The sequence below is a fragment of the Cynoglossus semilaevis genome, chromosome 20, assembly GCF_000523025.1.
Source record: "Cynoglossus semilaevis isolate Cse_v1.0 chromosome 20, Cse_v1.0, whole genome shotgun sequence".
NCBI lineage: Eukaryota > Metazoa > Chordata > Actinopteri > Pleuronectiformes > Cynoglossidae > Cynoglossus > Cynoglossus semilaevis.
Window position 1 is genome coordinate 2,428,477 of NC_024326.1, and position 22,991 is coordinate 2,451,467.

Below are 22,991 nucleotides of genomic sequence, written 5' to 3' on the forward strand. Positions count from 1 at the left end.
TTGTTATTATTAATAATAATATTAATAACAATACAATAACAATAATAACAATAATAATACAATAATAAAAAATAATTTTAAAAACTATTGTTTTTTATAAATATAAAAAACAATAATAAATAAATAAATAACAATAATAAATAATAACAATAATAATAATAAATAATAAATATTAATAATCACAATAATAATAATAATAATAATAATAATAATAATAATAATAATAATAATAATAATAATAATAATAATAATAATAATAATAATAATAATAATAATAATAATAATAATAATAATAATAATAATAATAATAATAATAATAATAATAATAATAATAATAATAATAATAATAATAATAATAATAATAATAATAATAATAATAATAATAATAATAATAATAATAATAATTAAAACCCATTTTAATTTTAAATAAAAGTATTCCTTGTTTAAAAACAGAATTCCGAAAATGTTATTATAGTGTTATTGGATTTAGTTTTTTTTCAATATTCTTTAGATTATTATAAAACAGCTAACAAGTCTGACTGGTGAGGATAAAGGTCAGAATTACAAGGAACTGACTCAGACATTTGTTTAAAAAAAATAAAAGTAAATACACACATATACACATTTCTTGGACAGAATGTCCAGATTGAGCTGCTATAGAATCTTCAGGTTTCCAGGATTGCTCTAATTCACCATCTGTCCTGTTCAGTGAAAGATTATTGAGAGCTCCATCTGATGTCTGTGGCCTGGATTAAATTGTGGATTACACCTGAGAAAGAACACGAAGAGAACAAAACAAAGATTCTATCTTTTTTCATAGATATTGATTTTTTTTTTCGGTAATCCAAAAAGGAAACAAAAAGTATGAAATACAATTCAATTAGCTGTTCAAGATTGAAGCTAATAATACGTGTAGATTTGATTTAGATTTTTTTTTGTTTAAAAAAATTGCTTAATCAACTGCTTGAACTGACTAAATATAACACCACAGTAAAGAAAATTAAAATCCCAATAATTACCCATGGAGCTTTAGAACAGTTTCTGAACGATAAATTATAAATGTAATTTAATTTATTAGTGACAGAATAAGTTTAAGAAATAAATATAGAAACATGACTGACTTAAGACTTTAGGATAACTGTGGTTACTGTTATGATCCTTCATTATTAGCTGTGTATAAATGGTCTCCACAAAACAACACACTCCTGATCACTGCGAACTTTATGCAACAGCATCTCATGGACGAACATCACTTATAAAGCAGGCCTGCCATCTAATGCAACTTTATCTTCTGTGACAAAGCTGCTCGAGGGGATTACGCTGCTGTTGCCACAGAAACTTGGTGACCAGTGGAAAGAGAGCATTGAGGGCTGGTGAGTTCACAGGGAGAGGAGGAGAAGAAGGGACATACAGGAGGAGATAACCCTTCACCCACAACACTCACACTTTCACCTCACCCAGCGTCCTTTCCCATCCGCCACCATGCTGCATCCTCTGATCATTGGCATCTTGACAGTGAACACCTCTCTGACCATCATCTACTGGACCTTCATTCTAGGAGATGCCTACTTCAAATGGATGGCAGAGCCGGAAGACAAACCCAAGAAGGTGGTGACCCCGGCGTGATGGAGCCCCGGGCCACATAGAATACCTCATTCAGTGACTAGTCCAGCTTGTAGTGCTTTCTCTGTGGCGTGATTGTGTTGTGATTTCACCTGAAGAAGATCCAGAACCCAACTGTGAATTAAAAAACAAGTGGATCTTACAAGACGCTGACGTAAGTCACAGGTAAAACCCTGTCTTTATCTTTTTAAAGATGTTATTTATTGAACTGCTGTCAGATCTAGAACAACGTCAAAACCAGTATCTACAGATCTCACCAGTGTGAGATGTTGAATTAAAGTAATCATTCCTGACCTCAGTGAAAAAGGAAACGGCTGAGGGAGAACCCTCACCTCTGTTCCGCCCTCTGTTCTGCTGACTCAGCGAAAAGCCTTTTCCTTGAGACAAGGATTACCTGAGAAGATACAGCCTCGTTCTGCAGAACATCATCACTCCTTAAGACCCATTCAGATTAGTTTTCGCTTCTCTCCTGCTCATCACACACTTTCTATTTCCTCTCTGACCTTCTAAACAACATGACACATAACTTTTACTGGGGTCTACACCCAGTCTCCTGGTTCATTCTCTTCGCAAATGTAGCCATCGCCATTATAGAATGGCAGTTTCTCATTACTCAGTTTATGCGAACGCAAAAAGTGTCGGAGGATGAATCGAAATCCTAGAGGGAGATCTCTACAGCGTCGACAGAACATCGAACTTCCCATCTGTAACACACACAACCCTGATGGTTGGCTATACGTCTTTTCACTACATGCTAACCCAGCACTTCCTGTGGTAAGTCCTTATTTACATGACACTAAAATTCTGCTGTGTGTTTGTTTCCAGAAATGTCTGTGAAGAATATATATGCTAACTAGGAAGTCCATGACATTCCCACGTCGACAACAAAAACCGAGGAATCTCCTTCCAGTCTCTGAGGTGAGAGATCTGCACATATTATTGATATATTCATTTTTTTATCAGTGGTTGACTTTTACAAGACGGAGGCGAGGCTTCAAATATCACCATCTGTTCTGTTATAGAGCCAGAAATGAGCCGTGATAATGTGGTGTCATATTAGAGGAGTGATGTGACAGAATAACACACTCACATTATATCTAGCAGTTTAAAATCCTGGAGAAACAGATTTACTGTATGTGTCTGCAATAATGTGATGTAGTGATGGAAGACCATAAGCCTCTCAGACATATTACTGTCCAGCCCACCTCACTCATATCTCTAATCCCTGCAGATGGAAAGCTGATGCAGCTCTGCGACACACATAATCCTATTAACGCTCTATGTCCTATATTCACCTCTGCACTGTCTCACTTTTCACTCAAATCCTGGAAGTTTGAGTGAAAAATTAAACTGTTTCGTGTCTTTCTAACAGACCACTAGAAGTGTATGGTGGTGTATTCACCAGCAGAACAATGCCCTGGTCCTGTAGATCGATATAGATACTGTAGATAGGACTTTATGAACCCATTATATATATATATATGTTGCAATGTTACTAAATTATTAAGAACTTTTAATATCTAGCAGCAGCATCATATCCTCAACAACAACAACAAAAATCTAAAGGTTTTTATAGGAACAGACTGCCAGTAATGCACTTGGTAAAATTACTCCTCTTGTGGAAACAAAGCCTGCATACTCTGCCCTGAAGTCAAGATGTCTGGTAACAAGAATATGTGTGTGTGTGAAAGAAAGGAACTTTTGAGAGAAAAGGTTCATTTTCAACAAGGCTGACATTTAAATTTGTGATGATTCTTTAGAAAAATGTGAATCGTTTGATGCTCATTTCCTCTTCCTGTTTTGTCTTATTACCTTCCTGTATCTTCATTTTTCTAGTGAAGGGTTTTGGAGCTGCAACAAAGACAATTACAAGTTCTTAGTCATTCAAAGAAACTTCATTGAAATGAGCGTTGTTTCTGACAATGCAAGTCAAAAACCTTTGACCTCAGGAGGACCGCTTCTTTTAAACCTCACACACGTGATGTTGGAGCATCGACGGCTCCTCCAGCTGCCCAGCAGGAAGGACAAAGAGGAGGAGGCCTATTTTTTGGACTACGTTCCTCCTCCTAGAGATGCTATAAGCCTGCCACATAACGTGGTCTACGTCCTAGTTGGGGTAGTTCTGGTTTTAGTGGCCACTTACGCTATAGTTGGACATCTGATCAAAGATCTGATGCATGACCTGGCAGGTAAACACTGGGCTGGTGTTTCCCACTCCTCCTGGTCGCTGCCCTTTTAATTGTGACTCTACCAGACCTGTTCTTGTCGGTGTTTCCCACTCCTCCTGGTCGCCCTTTTATTGTGACTCTACCAGACCTGTTCTTGTCCCACAGATGGTGAACGTTCCCTTCTTTGACCCTTATTGTAACTGTGTTGTTTGTTGACACTCCCTCACATTGACCCACAGGTTTGTGTCTTGTGTGTCTCACTTTTCCTTTCTTTGGTTTCCCATAACAGTGAATGCAAACGTCTGAGAGCTCACATGAAAACTCACAATACACATTATCCATGTCCAATCTCACAGACTGGATTCTCGGTCCCAAACCAGTAGAGGATGATTCAGAGGAAGGCAGAGCCGGAAGAGAAAAAGAGCAGCGACAAAGTGTCTCCAGTAAAGTCCCACAAAGAGACACGTTGAAGATGGAGAGGGAAAAGAACGCACCGCTGCCCCGCTTCTGTCAGAGAGATGGAGAACACTGGGCTCCATCCTCTCTGCCTCCGCTGAGAAGCTCCATCGCTCCATCACACACGGGGGGCAAAAGAACATCTGCTCATAGCGTGACCTTCTCCTGCCCTGAAGCTCCTCGTGTCACTTCCCTCTGAGTCTGATTATGATCCCAACGTTAGTGTGCATTAGTTTTAGTCCTAACTCACATCAGTGCAGTGATCAGTGTTGTATTCGTGCTGTAGTGACACTGAAGCGTACAGTCTTTTTGGAACATGAGTGCTAAATGGAAATAAAGACTGTTTTATTAAAAGACTTCTGTATTTACTGTGCGAACACAATCGTCGCCCAACATTTCATGGAGGAATTTTCTCCCACTCAGCCAAATGTCCTGTTTTGCTGCTGAACTCAGCTCCAGAGTGTTGTTGTGTCTCACTCTAATCATCTTACCTGTTAACGCTGTACTGCACCCCTCTGTGACCTCATTAAGAAATGTCATGGATTAGTCCGTCTACGTTGTTAACGCTCATTAATGAAGTTCACTCAGAGAGAATGAAGATGAAGATGGGGACAAAGGGATAGAACAACTGAGGGAGAGAGAGAGAGAGAGAGAGAGAGAATTGTAAATAAAATCAAAATTGCATGAAATTAATCAATACTGGATATTGTATTTTTCTGTTCTAGTGAATTACCAGTCTTTGGAAACAACAATTGAAAACAAAGAATAAACCATCAATAAATAGCATTCAACAATAATAGTTTTAACTACTTTGACAACTTTGTTTTAACCTTATACAGCAGCAGTAGTCGAATTAATATGTTATATTAAGTCACATAGTGAGATATGATTTATTAAAAAATGTATTTCTATACATATTTATAAAGTTTATATAAATGGATATATTGATTGAATACAGTATTTTAATTATCATTTAAAATAATATATTATTTATATAATATATAATAATATATAACAGCAAAAAATCGACTATAAATTAAATTACTATTATTAAATCTACAAATATTTAAAGAAATCCACACCCGATATTATAAAATATCCTGAAGGAAGTATTGTTCTTTTGTAGTATTATCTTCTAACACCACATTTCAGAACGTACCAGTTGTTTCTTATTCTTAACAGCTGAGTGTTAGCTGAACAACACAGTTCAGTCTTTTTAGTGATTCTCTCCAGTTCTAGACTGATAGGGTTTTGTCCCATATCTTTATAATTGTTATCCCTTTAATCGACATAGGATTCTTAATTTAACCACCTATATGAATACTATTAATTGAATTTCTATAATCTTGCAAAGTAGCTAAACTTTAGCAGACACAACCAGACTGCTACTTAGTTCGCTGTAGGTGTTCTCCTGACCTTGAGTGCATCAAGGCTGCACAGCTAATCTGGTTTCCAACTGTGCAGCTTAGGCGACAAGCAGGCAGGACAGTAGACAGGAGGCAGACACACAGTACACAGCATTATTTGATTTGATTTTTCTTACAGTAAAACTAACATTTAGTGCTACTGAAGGAATCAAGAATGTGACATTATGTCCAGAGAGGAAGAGGAAGGAGTAAACAAAACAAAAGAGGATTGTGAAATAGAATGATAAACTATTGTTAGTGGATTTCTGAGGACTCCAAACAGCCATGGACCTGGAGCAGTACAGTGTTCATTACAAGGAGGAAGACGGTTCAGTGGTTTTTGAATCGTATGTACCTCCTGCCCGAGATGCCGTCAACCTGCCTACCTACATCCTCTACCTGCTCATGGCCGTCTTCATCGTCCTGTCTGTGCTGTACGCCATCATCGGACACCTCATCAAGGACCTCATCCATGACCTTGCAGGTTTGAACGGCAAATTTAAAGGTTCACAGCATTAATGCATGAATGTTTCCTCACTCACTGTGCTCGTTGTTATCTCTCCAGACTGTATGTTTGGAGAACAGCCTGAAGAACTGGTGGTGAACTACTGTGAGGCCAAGGATAAGTTCATGGCCGACTGGTGTCCGGAAACCTCACCGGAACTGGAGGCGATGGCTCGGGCAGAGGAGAGCAAGAACATTGACAGGGATTTTTTAAAAGCTCCTGTCATCTGGACGATCCCTTCAGAACCTGAGGGGACCAGGCCAGGGTCCCGTGTTGTCTTTGAAAGGAGGACATAGTCAGCAAATCATGAAGACAACGTCTGATACAGGAACTGATATTGTTTATGGATTCTTTTTTTAACTCAATTGTCAATGTGAGAAATGAGTGGTTACTGTTTTAAAGTGTGTTGTAAGGATGCCTCTGTTCTTTTCATGCAGCGGAGTAAGGCTTCAGTGGTGTAATGAGGACACCTAGCATCTGTTAAAGCAACTGCAGCTAATATTGCAAATTTCAATACTGCCCTTGTATGTGTTTTCACTGCCATCTTCTGGCAAAAGAAGATGTCAGTCAAGTAATGACTGGATTTCTTGAAGCAGAAGAACAAAGTGTTAGACCACCTTTCTCTCTGCTGTCCACCCGGACCAGGTCGAGCTGCTAATTAGGAGTAACCCAGTTCCTAGATTCATCTTCAAAATTGAGAGTACTAAGAAACTCACTTCTCATGAGCCAGGAAGTGTAAATGTTAGAGAATAATTTGTCCTCTTAATAAATGCATTTATTTATTTATTCATTTATACTAGTATGGGTTGCTTTTAAAGGGCCATATAATAGTTATATAGGCTAATACTACTGTATTAAAAATGCAACATCCTAAACAATCAATCAAAGCCCAAAAGTCTACTAAACAGCCTGTGCCCTTGCACAGATACAGCACAACCAGATAGGAAATCAATCCTAACTTCATAACCTATACCATCCCAGAACGTATGAAGACATATTTCATCCTCCCTGTGTGTATACTATAGCTCACAGCAGAAAACTACTGTATGTTTCCTATGCAAAACAATCTCAGCAGTCTTGTGATCCATCTTCCTCATTCATGCCTTTCTCAGATAATCTCAACTCTGCAAGTCTCAGAGCTGCAACCAAGTGCAGTCTAGTGAGAAATTACATGTAAAAAATAATAACCATTTAGTCAACCATTTTGTATGTGTTAATATGATTTATGAGAATTGAAAGTGAAAGAGAAAACAGTACTCTGATGAGTTGTTAAAGTGGGATCATAATAGATCCAACTAAAAAGTGTAACAATGAGCCATGACAAGTCTGTAGAGATGAGCATCTTTAGCCTGTCTATTGTCATGAGGGTTAAAGTGTTGGGAACCTTTTCTCTGTTGCTAACCCCACTGACCTACATTTCAATTGTTTTTTCTTCCTAAAACAATGGGGCAAATGTTTTTATAAACAAACACAATGCATGGTGTTATTTAACACAACTGCTGTTCAGGTTTAACACAAAATGACAAGGGAAATTGAATACAACTGGGGATTATGGCAGAAGCAGCACATCCTTGTGTCTATTGGAGCTGAACTTCAGCATCTGACACACACGTCTCAAATGCATCACGATAAATGCTTTGTTAAGTTTTGATAATTGACCGAAGTGTCAGTTTAACATTGTACCAAATGACCACTGGTAACACTAGAGTAAAAGACAAAAGTAAGGTAAAAGCTTTCTTATTATCAAAGCAGAGACACAGCATTCCGGCATCACAGAGACTGGGTGGAAGGGATGAGAGAAAGGATAAAAGAGTGCCGGCTGATTGCCCCACAGCAGTTTGCCCCATTTTGCCCCGCCTGAGTCTGTTTTGCATACTCCCATTTATTGTGACGCACAAGTGGACGGAGGCCTCCAGGGCCCCGTGTACATGGAAAATATTAAACAATAATAACTGTCTGAAAGCAGTGATTCTGAAACCCATGTCTGACCCATTTCTGGATCTGTTCTTTTGTTTGTTTGTTTGTTTGTTTGTACTCTTTCTTTAGATTTGGCTGCAAAAGGCTTTTTTGCCGAAACATAAACATAGTCACACTTTCCAACACTTACAGTTTTGTTCTGTGCTCTCTGATCATGGTCTTATGGAGTTGGTTCATGTTCTTTCATCATTCAGCCAGATAGTTGGTCATCGATCATCACTGTACATTAGAAGACATTTGAATTATACACAGCACCAAGAAAAGACAGTTAACGTGTCACAGACATCAGGTTATTTTGTCATGCAGAGGTGTCATGAGCATGGCCCGGTCTAACCACACCTAGGAACAGGTCCTGGCTGGTTTGGACATTTCAGGAATAATGCATAAGCGGACAAAAGTAATAAACTCAACACTTTAAATGTAGTCTACAAATCAAAAGCATTTTGATGTCATCAAAGTAAAGTTCAGCAGAGAAAGACAAAAGTAATGTGAACTGACAATATTTTAATGGAGGGGATGAAAGACGGTAAATGATCAATGCGGCGGCCGCCAAGCGATGCCCAGGGGACCACTTTGATGTGGGCATCCTCAGAGGGACGCCGTGGACAATGCTCTCTTTGAGGACCAGGCAGAATGGCAGACACTGCAGTGTCCCACACTCTCACACTTTGTCACTCAACCTCCTCTCATGTCCTGCGTGCATCACTCACTCAACCATGCTGACATTTCTCTTGCTGTACATTCCTCTCCTCCTGTCTCAGATCTTTATCTACATTACTTTCCCTCTTTCTGTTTTAGTTCATTCATTTACCAACCCCTTCCTCGCTGCTCAGCCAATAACTCTTGTTCCTCCTCCCAGTCTGTATCCCTCTCTCCCCCCTCCTTTCACAGAACCCAACCTTTTTGTAAAGTCCAGCCTTGGCAAGTTGTGCCCTATTTGCAGTCACAGTTTTAATGAATACATCTGTTTGTGTATTGGCCATGGCAACATTTCTCCCTCCTCCTCCTCCTCCTCCTTTTCCTCCCTCCCTATCTCTCCCTATCCTATCTCCATCCCCTCCCACTTACTAGTGTCCTCTCATGGGCTCTATATATACCAGTCACACTTCAAGTACTTGTTGCGCTGAGTAACCTTACAGACAGATGCCCTGAACCACAGTGTGGGAGAGAGTCCAGAGAGTCAGGAAGAGGGAGAGACCGGACCTGAACCTAGTTTCTTCTTCTTTAGCATCTCTGCATCCTTTTCCGCTGCTTCCAACTTTGCATCTCTTTGGCTGTGGGTCTGCTTGTTGTCATTGTTGAGTGGCGCTGCTTCTGATGCTGTGACACCATGCTGCCGCTCTTATCAGTGCTGTTTCTGAGGTGGGACCTGTTGCTGGCGGCACCAGCAATTAGAGAGATCTACAGAATGCCCCAAAGTGGTCTCAAAGGTATTTCTTAACCTTGTATTGTCCTTCAGTTTGTTTGAACACAATTTAGATCTAATTCGTTTCACTGTATCCCCTTCACTGTGTCTGCTTTTCTCTTCATTGTTGCATCTGTTCAACCTGTGACCTGTCCAGTGTTGTAGAGACACATCTGGCTCTTGCAGACATCTGACCTTCTTTGGTTGTAAAGCTCCAGGTGCCTGTTCAGGGCAGAGCCTCTTCAAAAACAGCATGTTTAGGCTGTAGACACAGTAAACATTCAAAACAAGAGAGCTGAGGTCTTCACCATTGCTATTCCGTGCCCCCCGAGGCTGTGCTTGCGTCACCAGCCTGAGCCCGCTCAGCCCGGGTTCTTCCAATTAGGGCTTCATCAGCATTGTTTTTGTGAGCAGCCTATCCAGTGAAGTGATGCTGCATGGAGGGGGGTTTGCACGGTCAGCGGCCCAACTGATGTTTGTTTGTAGAAGCCGCACAAAATTGCTGAGCGTGAGCAAGTTTTCCACGCTTTAAACCCATCATTTCTTCAAAAGGACTGTGGCATCAGTCAATATCAGTGCTTTGATCAACTCAAACTCTTCCCAATCTGATGCTTTTCGCAGGGGATAGAACTCTTTTAGTGTTCAGCTTTTGATTTTCTCATTTGCTCACTCATGTTACATTGTAGACTTTCTATTTCCGATTCAACATCATCCGTAGCACTTTGCAAAAATAAGCTATAGCCATAAGGAGGCTTTTCCGCAAAAGCTTCTGCATGACAATTGAAAATTAATGGAAAGCATTTCAAGTGGCAGCAAATCAAACAGTCAAACTCTGCTTCTTTCTAACTGCTGCATACATCCACTGGGTTACTTCCACAGAAGGTACATACAGAAGTATCCCTCCATGATGACATGGAGCCTGCCTCAGTTCTGGCCCCGGTTTCATTTGAATTATTTGTGCACAGCTGTTGACAGTTTCTTGATGTTTCTCTTTCAGTACTTTCTGATCGTGGCACAGTGGTTCTAGAGGCAGCTATGACCAATGCTCTGTCTGCACTTGATCACGCCTCATCTGATAGAAGTCGGGCTGAGGCCGGCTGCCAGGGATGTGTTCCCTGTCTGTTTCAAGACTGTGGACAACTGTCTGGATCCTGCTGTAAGCACAACATAACTCCTGTACTGTAAAGCCACGAGCAGGATGTTCCTCGGTAATAACTTTTTTTTCTGTGATTGCAGCATCTCCTGCCAGTGCCTTATCAGAGCCCAGCTGTGACATCATCTTCACAGCCCAAAGGTTAGCACATGAGGCAGAACGGAGTTGGGCTCTAAGTCAGGCCTGTGCATATTACCAGCATCGCTGCCCAGCAGGTGACCTGGAGAAAGAGAGCTGCATCCGGATCATGGGGGAGAGCTGCAGCGCCCGCGTCCTACAGTGCAGCTTGCTCAACACGATGCAGAACCTGGAACCAGACACTGAGCCCCATGCACAGGGTGAGAGGATGGACACAGACGCACAGAACCTGTCATTCTCCCCCTGTCTGTTGCATTACATCAGCGTGTCTCTGTGCCAGCAGGACTGTGTGGTCAGAGGTCGTCCACGGTGTCAAACTTCACCCGGCCTCGTTCCAGGATTGTGGGCGGTTCCCCTGCTTCTCCAGGCAGCTGGCCCTGGTTGGTCAACCTGCAGCTGGACGGTGGCCTGATGTGTGGGGGGGTGTTGGTGGACAGCTCATGGGTGGTGACAGCAGCACATTGTTTCGCTGGGTGAGTTGCTCATGTGTGACATATTCCTTTTACTGCATAAAGAGTTGTGGTTTGTATTTAGCATTTTAAAAATATTTTTCATTTTTTTCTCACCCCTGTTATATTTAATGACCTGACACCAGCAGGGGTCGCCCTGAGAGCTACTGGACGGCAGTGGTGGGGGAATTTGACATCACCAAGACGGACCCTGATGAACAAGTTGTCAAAGTGAACCGCATTATCCCTCATTCTAAGGCAATTACCAATCAACCAATGAGAGCCACCCTGTCATGGAATCACTTGATGAATTAACACATCGATTGTCTCTTCTCTTTCTACAGTTTAACCCAAAGACTTTTAACAATGATATAGCTCTGGTAGAACTGGCATCACCGGTGGTTTTGTCTGAACACGTCACTCCAGTGTGTTTACCCTCTGGTACAGAGCCCCCTAATGGCAGCCCATGTCTGGTGGCCGGCTGGGGCTCCCTCTATGAGGGTGAGTGGAGGATAAAGAAAAATTCCTTCTCATAAAAACAAATTTGTCCAAAAAAACAAAATCAATATGTGATGTAATATTTGTACAATTACAGATGGACCGTCTGCTGATGTAGTGATGGAAGCTAAGGTTCCACTGCTTCCTCAGAGCACCTGTAGGGGCGCCCTTGGCAAAGAGCTGGTCACCAACACTATGCTGTGTGCTGGCTACCTTTCTGGGGGTGTTGACTCCTGTCAGGTGGGTAGAATAGTTCTAACATTCTCTTTTGTCTAAGAAAATTCAGTTTGTGATTAAACGTTCACCTTTAGTGTTTGCTTTGTTTTGTAGGGAGATTCTGGAGGTCCTCTTATTTACCAGGACCGGATCTCAGGTCGGTTTCAACTCCGCGGCATCACTTCCTGGGGAGATGGCTGTGGAGAAAAGGGCAAACCTGGTGTTTACACACGGGTTTCCACCTACACTGACTGGATTAGGGCTGAAATACAACGTGAGTTCTCAAAAAAAACCTCATAGATTTATAAAAAGTTTGTCTTACATGTTAGAAAATATCTTCTGTTTTAAGGGGCGTCTGGGAGCCGAGAGCCAACATGTCCAGAGCTTTTAAGAACAACGGAAATGACTGAAGAGAAACAAAGAGCAGAATTCAAATCTCTGTGTCACTTCTACACCTTGACCTGCCCCCACGGCCAATCTGACCGTTCTTGCAGCCGTATGGCAGAGGACAAATGTCTCACACGCTTCAAGAAATGTCGTAAGTTAATATATATTACCTCTATACATACAGTATACACGTCGTGATCTTACTGCAGCTATGCTCATCGTCTTCTGTTTATTTCCTCTGCCCAGAAATGCGTTTCTTCTTGCAGAGCCTTTTGGACCTTCTCCAGAGGGCAGAAGACTACATCAGGGACAGGGTGGACTTGACCTTCTTCAGCCAAACTCTGCCTCAGCTGGTGGAACACATCTACAGCTCAGCTTTCACACATAGCAGACACAAGAGAGACCTGGATCTGAGACAGTCTCTTACACAGATTACAGGTTTGGGGTTTTTTTTCACCAAACCAGAGGAAAACTCACCAAATCCCTGCTGTACATTTTTTTTTTCTAATAGATGTTTAATACTGTGCAGAGCAGGTGGTGCTGTGGTGACTACAGAGCAGGGTCCCTCTCCAGTCCCTCCTACATTATTTGAAGCTGTGGGGCCTTCAGTAGACGACTGGGAGAAATATTTGAGGAACATGTCCGAGGGCTTGGATGAAGAAGAACAGCCTGAAACCAGTGCAAACATTTTCTTACAGGTAAATCAGGTTATTCTATCTATATTCTATTCACTTCTATCTCAAGGGTCACAGGGTCTCAGCCAACATCAGGCACATTCACTATAACCATGAATAAGGTAATGTAATGTAATGTGATTTTTACATGTCATGGCAGACAGAAGACTCCTCCATACATCAGCTGGAGGAACAGTATCAAGCCGTTATTTCAGAACTGCGCTACAAGTTAAACTCCAGAGCTGCTCCTCCTATTCTGCGTCTGGACACCGCCTCCCACCATGAGGATTCTCCTGACACTGTGCCGTTTCCCACTTCTTACTCTGAATATTTGGACTACAGAGACTCACTGTCGTCAACTGGAGAACCACAGGAGCCCTGGTCTCTTTTGAAAACTTTAAAGAATGTAGTTAAAACATTACCAACGCAGAATGCGTTCATGGCAGAAGACGTGACTCCAACTGAGGCCCAACTGAACGAAGACACTCTGTCAGATCTGAAATGGAATACAGAGTCTGAGAGTTTTACTTTTCAGGAGACTGTAGACGAAACAGAATTCAAATCTTCCCCACAGTCAACAACTGTTGCCCAGACAGAGGGTGACAGCAGAGAAATGACCTCTGACCCTGGACAGACTGTGGATGCTGTAAAGCCTAAAGAACATCAGAGGAACTACAGGAGTCTTATTCACAAGAGACAGACATCAGGACCAAGTGGGGAGAGTATGTGAAACATTGTGTACTTTTGCTGTACACTTACAATGAAATACTGTGATAAGTGTGGGGGGATTCATGTATTTAATGTGTTATTGTTTTACTTGCAGTTTGTCCCGGAGTGAGAGAAGCCTTACAGCAAGTTACTAAGATCACAGAGTCGTACAACTGGATCCTGAACGTCTCGAACAAAAATCTGCGCATGACTTTTCATGAGGTAGCATCAAGATTTGTGAATATTAAAAACAATCATTGATCTAAATTACATGCACATTACAGTTCTGCTTTTATTTATTTATTTCAGGTGTTAGTGGATCTCAACACTAAAAACGATCGAGGACTCTTCCAGGCACGGGTCAGAGCACTGGTGGGAGGACAACATTTGACCTTCTACACTCTTGTCGGTTTGGAGAATGAGTCGTTTTACCGCAGCGCACCGAGGATTATTGCTATGGCATTGGAGGCATTCAAGAAAATATAAGAAACTCAATTTGAAATATTGGGTCAAACACGGGAGAACTATGTTAAAATGGTTCAGAACTGCCCTGGTTTTGGAAACAGAAACAGAAAATCAAATCATCACAGACTTTTCTATAACAAAGATCATCTTCCTGTGTGTCCTGAATGTCGAGACCGAGGCACGAACAGCCAATCACAGCACAGATTTTTATGGGTTTAGAAACACAGCCTTATGTAAATTATGACTGTATATTAATAAGTTATTGTGACTTGTTCAAAGTATTCAAGGGTGACCCTGATCAGATGAACCCAGACTGTGAATATTATATGTATGTGGTAAATTTATTACTATTATATTTATTTGTATAAAATTGTCATCATATTTTTGTAAAGAGGATTTTGTAAATCTTTAATAAAAAAATAAATCATTATGTTATGAAGCTCATAAATTATAATTTAGATATATTTGAAGTTTTTGAGTAGTCGTTCAAATTAATTTAAATTTTTTTTTTCTATTTCAAAAACCTAATTGACTCAGAAGAGAAACTAGAACCTGACTCTAAATAAGAGTCAGCACTGTGAGAAAAATCCCAGGATTAGATTAAAATTGAAATGAGAAAAAGATCAAACATTTCTCACTTGTTCTAATTAATCTTTGGTATGACCCCAAAGTGACCTCAGTCCTTTGACCTTTTAAGGCTAATCTTTCTGGTAAACACAGGGAGCCACTGGTCACCGTCACAGCTGCTGTGCCGCAGCGACCAATGCCTCCTGGTTTCTCTCCTTAATTCCAGGACGGTTATAATTGGACTCATCTAGACTGACGTTTAGAGACACGTAATGTCTGACGTGTGTTGATGCCATTGCTGATTGGCTGAAAAGAAACCATACAAACTCAAATGACATCACGATTAAAATCTTCCCACTAATCCCTATTCGTAGTTAGTGTTTGAGCAGCTCAAGTCCTAAGTGTTGGATACAGAAGGATGACTGTAACAGCTGAGTAAACACACTCACTTACTGTAATGGCAGGCCACAGATGGGTCAGTAACCTCCACAGAGCCTGGCCACTCATCACGGGGAGTGTGCTGTAAAGGGACAGGACTTATCACCTGTTCTTCGGTTTAGTGTACATTTGTTAAACTTTATGGCTCACAGACACACGTGCTGCGTTCTGCCTGGATAATCTTTCTGTCAGTCACCCTTATGGTGTAGAGATCACACTTAACTCAGGTTTCTATTGGAAAAAGTTGTTAACTAGCTTATTATAGATCAATGTCCTCAAAGAGTCAGGGTTGTCTCCGAGTGGACGGATGAGTGACAGGAGGCAGGTGCTGACGGGAAACTACAATACAGTGTGTTTGGACGGTGCACTCCAACACTGGAGAGCAGCCATGTACTCAGCACAATGCCTATAGTGTGTGTGTGTGTGTGTGTGTGAGAGAAAGAAAGAGAGAGAGAAAGAGAGAGAGAGACAGTTGGCTATGCAGTACTGGAAATACACTCTTGGATTTAAACCTAACAATCATCGACTCCCCCACCTCCATCCTCCAATCATTCCTTCAAACCTCAGCACCCCCCCACCCCTCCTCCAAGCAGCCTCAATCTGAACTGCTGGGAATTACAACACACACACACACGCAAACATTCACTCACTCTCTTCCTCACACAGAAATAGAGCGAGAGAGACACGAAGACAGGACAGTGACACTATGTAGTAGTGTTTTTGTTTCACTCACTGACGTTGATCAGAGCTTTTGTCGGACTCTGTGGCACCAACACACTCACTGATGGATTCTGGACCTCTGATCTTCCTGTTCATGATTTCCACCACAGGTAGGAAACTGCTTCCCTCTGATCCATAGAACCAGACAGATCCCAGAGAAGAAGGTGCGTCTGAAATCAAATGTTTGTTTGTTTTTTATTCTTATGTGATGATTCTATCGTGTTGTGAAGTGGTTCCTTCCTAGGTGCCCTTGTACAGAGCAGGGATTTTCTTAGTTCAATTTCAGTTCAATCTGATAGGTTAAAATATTTGTGTAGACACAGTGCTGTTTAGTTAATACGCTTGTCCTGGAAGAATTGTCTAATATTTTGCTGCGGTTGCATCAACAACCCTCAGGTTGTAATGTAAATACTTCAGTCTAGGTGAAGTCACTATCTAGCTCCTCAGGGAGGAGCTAGATAGTGACTAGTTTATGGAAATACTTTCTAAAACCCAGATTCTGAAAGTTCAGACTCTAAGGTTTCCAACTTACCAAATATTTGAAGATGTCGCCATTTGAGTGTAAGCACTCCTCAAACTAGTTTTCTGAAAATCCAGCTTGAACGATCCTGAAAGAGTTTCATGATTTTAGAATTTAATCAGTGCTGGCATTTAAACATGGCGGATCAAACAACCAAACTCACTCACTTGTTTCTGGTTTCCTGGTGCCTGCTCACAATTTTACATCCTCCCCCTGGGCTTTATTATAGTGTATTTAAAACAAATCAAGTAAGAATAATAATTCAAATTGGTTTCTGGTTTGTATTACTTTCTCTCAGCATCTGCAGTCAACCTTGAAGGAGAACTCTTCAAGGATTTGATGAAAGGCTACAACAAAAATGTTCGGCCCACAGAGAAGAGTGGAGACATCACTCCAGTCTACATCAAGATGACGCTGACCAACCTCATATCCCTGGTAGGTGAGCTACACTCGACTGGGCTCTATGATATGATGCCAATTTCAGCAGAGACCCTAAAGTTCCATGGTCCTCTCGACAATGTTTCCCTAGAATGAAAAGGAGGAGGCTCTGACGACCAGCGTGTGGATAGAAATGGTGAAGAAACTCACGCACACATTTAAAGTCCTGGTCATGGGTTTTTAATTACCTGGTCTAAAGTCAATTATTTTCATGTGTAGCAATGGTGTGACCACAGACTGAGGTGGGATCAGCCCCCCAGGTCGGCTCTGTACGGGAACATCACCTCTGAGCTTCGAGTTCCTTCCAAGAGCATTTGGCTGCCAGACATTATCCTGGAGAATAAGTGAGTACAAAAGCCTTGACTGTGAATATTCATCTACACTCAGTAGTTTACACCGTTGGCGAGGAGGTCGCAGACAGAAACAGAGCAGCGGGGGTAGGAGGAGAAAATAGCTGAAAGGCGTGTGGTGATTGCTGTTGACAGAAAAAGTAATTCAGGAGAAGAAGACAGCAGAGAAATACTGAGTCGGACATGACAGAGAGAGTGAAGATACAGGGAGCACAGGAAGTGAAGATGGAGGGAGTTAGTTACACCTGAAGTCAACCAGCTGGAATAATATGTACGTCTCAGGTGTGATGTGTGACAGAGAGATGACAGGATTAAAAACTAAGGAAGTGTCATTTAAAGAAAGTGGGAGACTCAGAGTTGACATCGTTTCAAGAAACAATTGTTAAAGTCAAAGACATGTGTAAACCAATCATCATAGTAAACCAATCTGGATCTTGTCTTTTTTCTCGTGTTTCCTCTGGCCCACAGTGTAGATGGTCAGTTTGAGGTTGCAATGTACTGCAACGCTTTGGTGTCTCCTAACGGCTGCGTGTACTGGCTGCCTCCTGCCATCTACCGCAGCGCCTGCAGCATCAGGATCAACTACTTTCCCTTTGACTGGCAGAACTGTACCATGGTTTTCCGGTGAGTGAGAACAGAATCTGCAATTCAAACTAGGTTTAAACAATTGTATAATTTAACCGTAGAGTTGAAAAACATCCTACAGCCGTGTTTGTTAGGTGTCTCTGACCCTTGTCTCTTGACTGTATGTTTGGTTTACCATAGAAACAGAATCTTGTGTCTTCTTCCAGCTCCCAGACTTACAGCGCCAACGAAATAGAAATGGTGCTGAAGGTGGAGGACAACCGCACACTGGAGTGGGTGGACATCGACCCTGAAGCTTTCACAGGTATAAATATCAATATCAAGTAGAATTATCACCTTTTTTGGTCTAAATATGAAAACTTTGTTGGTAGAGAACGGCGAATGGGTCATCAAACACAGACCGGCAAAAAAAGTTATCAACACTCGGTACACCAAAGACGAGCGGGAGTATCAGGAGGTGGTCTTCTTCCTCATCATCCAGAGGAAGCCCCTGTTCTACGTCATCAACATCATTGCTCCCTGTGTGCTCTTCTCCTCCCTGGGCCTGCTGGTCTATTATCTACCTGCCAAAGGTGCTCTGCTCACTGTTTGTTTATGAGAGTTTGGCCCCTGAGTCTTGTCTGCCTGGGGTTTTAATCCATACTCTCCATACTGTTAGGGACTAACCTCCCTACAAATGTTTGCTTTTCACAGCTGGTGGACAGAAGTGCACCATGTCAATTGCAACTCTTCTGGGCCAGACTGTGTTTCTCTTTCTTATTGCTAAAAAGGTTCCGGAGACTTCTAAGGCAGTGCCTCTCATTGGAAAGTAAGTCCAAGTTAAACCAACCGAGCCCAGTTTGGCATTTGAACAACTACAGAAAAGAATTCGCTCTGAGAAGAGACTGTGCTCAAAACACAATAACAAATGTAACGCAACAAAAACCAACTGCTTCATAAAGAATAAGACACGTTCCTTTGGTTTGACTGACAGATATCTGATGTTTGTGATGTCTGTCACCACCATGGTTGTAATGAACTGTGTAATTGTCCTGAACGTGTCACTGAGAACCCCGAACACTCACAAGATGACAGACAAAGTCAGAAAGGTGAGTGGAACCGATTTCACCAAGGCGGTCGCCAAACAACCACACACTAACCTTTGTTCCTGGATTACACACGGCTAACCTGCTGTTCATCTTAGATATTTCTCAACATTCTACCTCGACTGCTGAGGATGCAGATGCGACCCTGGACACCGAACAATGCCAACATTTCAGAAATGGCCAATGGCAACACTTTTATACCAGGCAGGAGAAACGGTTTCTTACTTCCGTATCGTCGGCGCAGCTCCATGGTCCTCATCACTAAGGCAGAGGAATACGTGCTGAAAACATCCCGGTCCGAACTCATGTTTGCCAGACTCAAGGAAAGAACCGGATTGATGAAGTCTGTATTGGATAAAATCCGTAAGTACCTGAATGTTCTTTAGTATATTCAGCAAAGGTGTGTTTATATTTGTAATCTCATCAATGCCTACCGGGTCTGAATGAAATCCAGATGCTGGACTGGAGGGGGGCACAGCAGAGCAGCTCGGTGCCAGTCTGGCAAGGGCCTCTCCGGAACTGAGGCAGTGTGTGGCATCCTGCAAACACATCGCTGAGACGGCACGGCAGCAAAACAGCTTCCAGAACGTAAGGCCTCCGATCACAGTTTACTAATTATGTTTTTTGGTTTAAACAAAATGAAGCCACTGTCTTTAATTCTTTTGCATCACAGGAAAATGAAGAGTGGTTCCTGGTGGCGAGAGTCATCGACAGAGTTTGCTTCATTGTGATGACACTGGTGTTTTTTATTGGCACGATTGGAATCTTTCTGATGGGCCACTTCAACCAGCCGCCATCTTCACCTTTCCTGGGTGATCCAAAGAAGTACCTGCCGCCGCTGACCAATTTCTCTGATATAACTGAGAATGGAATGTGAGAGGACTTTATGAACAAATATATCAGGAGGTCGTGACGTTTATTTCCTCTCTACAAAGTGGAAATATGTCGGCATCTGTTAGGGAATTCTCACGGGAATGGAAAGGAAGACGAGGAAAATACAGCTATATTTTCCTCATACTGTTTGTGTTACCTGTTATTACGGACGTGTGGAGGTCACAAATCCACTGCACCTGGGTGGAAGTCTCACTTTATCTCAGATTGGTTATAATCTACTGAGAAATGTCAACTATGTATAACATGAGATAATGAAGTCTTTCTCTGAAGACACGTGACTGACATGTCAAAATACATTTGTAATTTGTTATTTTCTCTTCCACTGATATAATCAAAATGCAAAGAATATGTTTTTTTGTCTCTCCCTGTGGCCTGGTACCAGTGACAGCACAGTGGTGCAGTGGTGAGAGGTAAATATTCTGGTGATTGGCATCAAGAGGACGCCTATTTTTTTGTAATATGTTTTCACAAACCAGTTGATGAGACGTGTCAGAGAGCCATGGCCTTTCAAAGTCCCCCCTGTCTGTCAGCAGTGGTATTGTAGCCTGCGGAAAACAAAACATGAAATTTCAGTGTTACTCCTGAAACTCTTGACCTTTGACCTGTATTCCTTCATCTGCAGCACAACAGCTATTTTCATTTGTTATATGTGTTTATCCTGTGGTTTATGTGGAAACCTACAACATGGTGTTGATCACACATGTACTGTAAACAGGAAATGACTGATTTACAGAAAATATTTGAATCAAGGTTTAATTGTAATAATGATATTAAAAAAAAGAAAATTAAATATGGGCCACATTTTTGTTACTACACGTAATTTAAGGTTCGTTTTGAGAGTCCTTAAACCCCGCAGATTAAACACTGACACATTGTGCAGCCCCCCTAACCCCACCTCTGGAAGCAGGATTTCAATTACATGGCTGAGCGATGCCTTTCTCACCAAACAAAAGGCAGATCCTGATTGTTGGGATGGAGACAGAGCTGGAGGAAGAAAAGTAGGAGTGACATCCCCGGACACGTTTACGCTCACAGAGATCGAGGCAGTTCTTACACTGAGAGGAGGTAAAGACAATGGTCTATGGTCCCTGTGACCAGCGTCTGGTCTTTCTGTCCTAACACATTAGAAGTTCCAGCAACTGAAGATTGAACTCACAGGGTAAGAAATAACACTTTACTCTATATGTTCTGTTTCCTACAGCTCAGCTGTTATATTATAACCACAGTCTGTCCAAACACGACACTGGGACCCAAACGTTAATGGGTTTTTAAGAAACGAGATGTTGAACTTGATCTTGTCACTGTTTTTGTAACTGAAGTCCAGTGGCTTCACATTTTAAAATAATAGGACCGAGTATCAGACCATGAGTGTGTGATGTGAATGAGAAAGAGGCTCTAGCTGCCATGGCGACATGTGTGTCTGCAAAAGAGAATGTGTTTGTCACTGCCAGGGCGGTGTAAATCACACTGAATGGGGGAAAAAAATCTTTTACTTAGTCCTAGTTTTTGTTGTTTTTTTTTTAACTTAGTCTTTGTTTTCCTTAATTTCAGGACTAAATTTTATTTTTTTAAAAGTACTTATAAGCTTACATATTTCCTTTCTTTCAAACAATGAAAACCTTGGTGTCTAGACAAAAGTTCAAATGTTCTACATAGAACCACTTTGTTCACACGTACTGTATGTATTCTCAGTTTTACACCATGACAGCTGTAACAAACCAGCCTCTCCCTCTCGGTCATCTGGAGCGGGAAAAGCACATACAGATGATCTTCCGAGCTTTCCAGAACCGCTGCGGTCCTTGTGAGTGTCAGTCTCACACACCTGCAGCCAAAGCCCAGCCAGTAGTTTCTGAGTGGGATCCTGACCAGCAGTTTTCAGTTCTGTCTCCTGAGAAGAAGATAGAGAACAGAGTCACGCTGCCGTCACAGAAAGTGGAGGAGCAAAACCAGGAAAGTTCGACTCGTTCAGACTTTATGACTGTGCTGGAAACAGTCAGTCAGATTCACATCCGTGCGCAACCAGAGCTACAAGGTTAGATGTGTGTGTGCTTGGGAAATGATGTACTGACATTTGGACTTTTGTTTTAGCTGACCTTAATACTGTAATTGTAGGGCCACAGTGTGTTCCCAGGAGGATCTACAGCATCACCACAGGGGGCGGCAGATCCCAGATATTTGTGGCTGTTGAAGGTATACATCCCTGTTCATGTCAACATTTCTGAACTGCTTTAATAATATTTTTGTCGAAGACAATATGACAGAGGTTGTTCACTCATCGTCTACATCTCCTTCTCTCCTGTCAGAGAGTTCATGTTTGTGTCTTCAGTGTTGTGGTCCAGCTCGTGCCTGCACACTGAAAGGCTTTGACTGTCAGGGCAGCCCGGTCTTTTATTTTGAAAGGCCCTTCAGATCAGACGCCTGCTGCTTTGGCTGCTGCCTGATGGAGATGAGGGTCTACACCCCTCAGAAACATCTTATAGGCACAGTGTGTCAGAGGTAGGAACTTCAAGATGCACCTGGAGACAGAAGACCTGGTCTGGACTTTCCTCTTTGTCATAAAAGATTACTCATTTATTAACATTTATAACCCTTCTTCCTGCAGCCATCTGAACGCATCGCAGACATTCTCAGACATAACAACTTGTAACGTGAACCATTTTCCATGTAGCTCCAGCTTCAGGGCACCCTCAACCACCCTGGGATGCCCAGGCCCGGCTGTAAATAGCAATGAGAGCCTTTAGTGTTCCAAACAGCTGTTTAGTGCCGTCTAAACCTGGTAGAGTTAATGCACAAAACAGCTGTCTGCTTAGAGACACACCAACAAAACCACAGCGGCCCGGACTGGTAAGGAAGGAATGCAGCCTCCTCCTCAACAGGAATGTTGGCTGATGAGCGCTGCAATGGCAGGGAAATCAAAATACTTTTCCTTCTTCGTTACCTGGATGTAATCAGAGTCTAAGGTTAGGCGTGGCCTTTGTGTATCAAATTTAATTTTCCAGAAGCAATAAATAACTAGTAATGCAGGCGCGGTCACCCCAGCATCTCCTTGTTCACAATGGGCTTGATGCAACTGCGACAAAGGCATCAGTCAACTCCACTTGGACACAGCTCTGAACATTGTATAGTTTAAGATTCTCAAAGCAACTATTTCCTGAAGTTGAAATTC

The 22,991-nt window shown here is 41.9% G+C and overlaps 3 protein-coding genes and 1 long non-coding RNA gene across 4 annotated transcripts in view; 3 read left to right on the plus strand and 1 right to left on the minus strand.

The window, feature by feature from the left end:
- Window positions 1-2,534: 2,534 nt before the first annotated feature.
- LOC103395968 (uncharacterized) lies at window positions 2,535-15,957 on the minus strand. The gene is made up of 9 exons (XR_003053103.1): window positions 15,249-15,957; window positions 13,478-13,551; window positions 12,859-13,050; window positions 12,564-12,756; window positions 12,317-12,400; window positions 12,084-12,191; window positions 8,266-8,354; window positions 3,940-4,875; window positions 2,535-3,879 (listed from the first exon to the last, which is right to left on the minus strand). It is a non-coding gene; the product is annotated as an uncharacterized LOC103395968 (long non-coding RNA).
- prss56 (serine protease 56) lies at window positions 6,281-15,242 on the plus strand. Its single transcript, XM_025066289.1, has 12 exons — window positions 6,281-11,031; window positions 11,112-11,304; window positions 11,430-11,538; window positions 11,625-11,781; window positions 11,876-12,018; window positions 12,109-12,268; window positions 12,344-12,532; window positions 12,628-12,819; window positions 12,916-13,079; window positions 13,216-13,777; window positions 13,879-13,985; window positions 14,073-15,242. The coding sequence occupies exons 1-12, from the start codon at window positions 10,941-10,943 to the stop codon at window positions 14,247-14,249; spliced, it is 2,244 nt and encodes a 747-aa protein (XP_024922057.1). The 5' UTR covers window positions 6,281-10,940; the 3' UTR covers window positions 14,250-15,242.
- A 780-nt stretch (window positions 15,958-16,737) lies between the features above and the next one.
- Window positions 16,738-19,828, plus strand: chrng (cholinergic receptor, nicotinic, gamma; the record flags this gene model as incomplete). The annotated part of the gene is made up of 11 exons (XM_025066324.1): window positions 16,738-16,908; window positions 17,003-17,047; window positions 17,131-17,255; window positions 17,730-17,885; window positions 18,053-18,150; window positions 18,218-18,418; window positions 18,540-18,654; window positions 18,820-18,934; window positions 19,030-19,294; window positions 19,386-19,519; window positions 19,605-19,828. Coding segments are annotated over 11 exons (1,629 nt in total), but the record flags the coding sequence as incomplete, so codon positions are not given.
- LOC103395970 (phospholipid scramblase 1) overlaps window positions 19,812-22,991 on the plus strand; it is a 4,872-nt gene continuing 1,692 nt past the window's right edge. Inside the window, exons 1-4 of the mRNA XM_025066308.1 lie at window positions 19,812-20,984; window positions 21,518-21,857; window positions 21,938-22,015; window positions 22,129-22,321. Coding sequence (XP_024922076.1) covers window positions 21,527-21,857; window positions 21,938-22,015; window positions 22,129-22,321 — 602 coding nt within the window. The 5' untranslated portion in view covers window positions 19,812-20,984; window positions 21,518-21,526. The remainder of the gene's footprint in view (window positions 20,985-21,517; window positions 21,858-21,937; window positions 22,016-22,128; window positions 22,322-22,991) is intronic.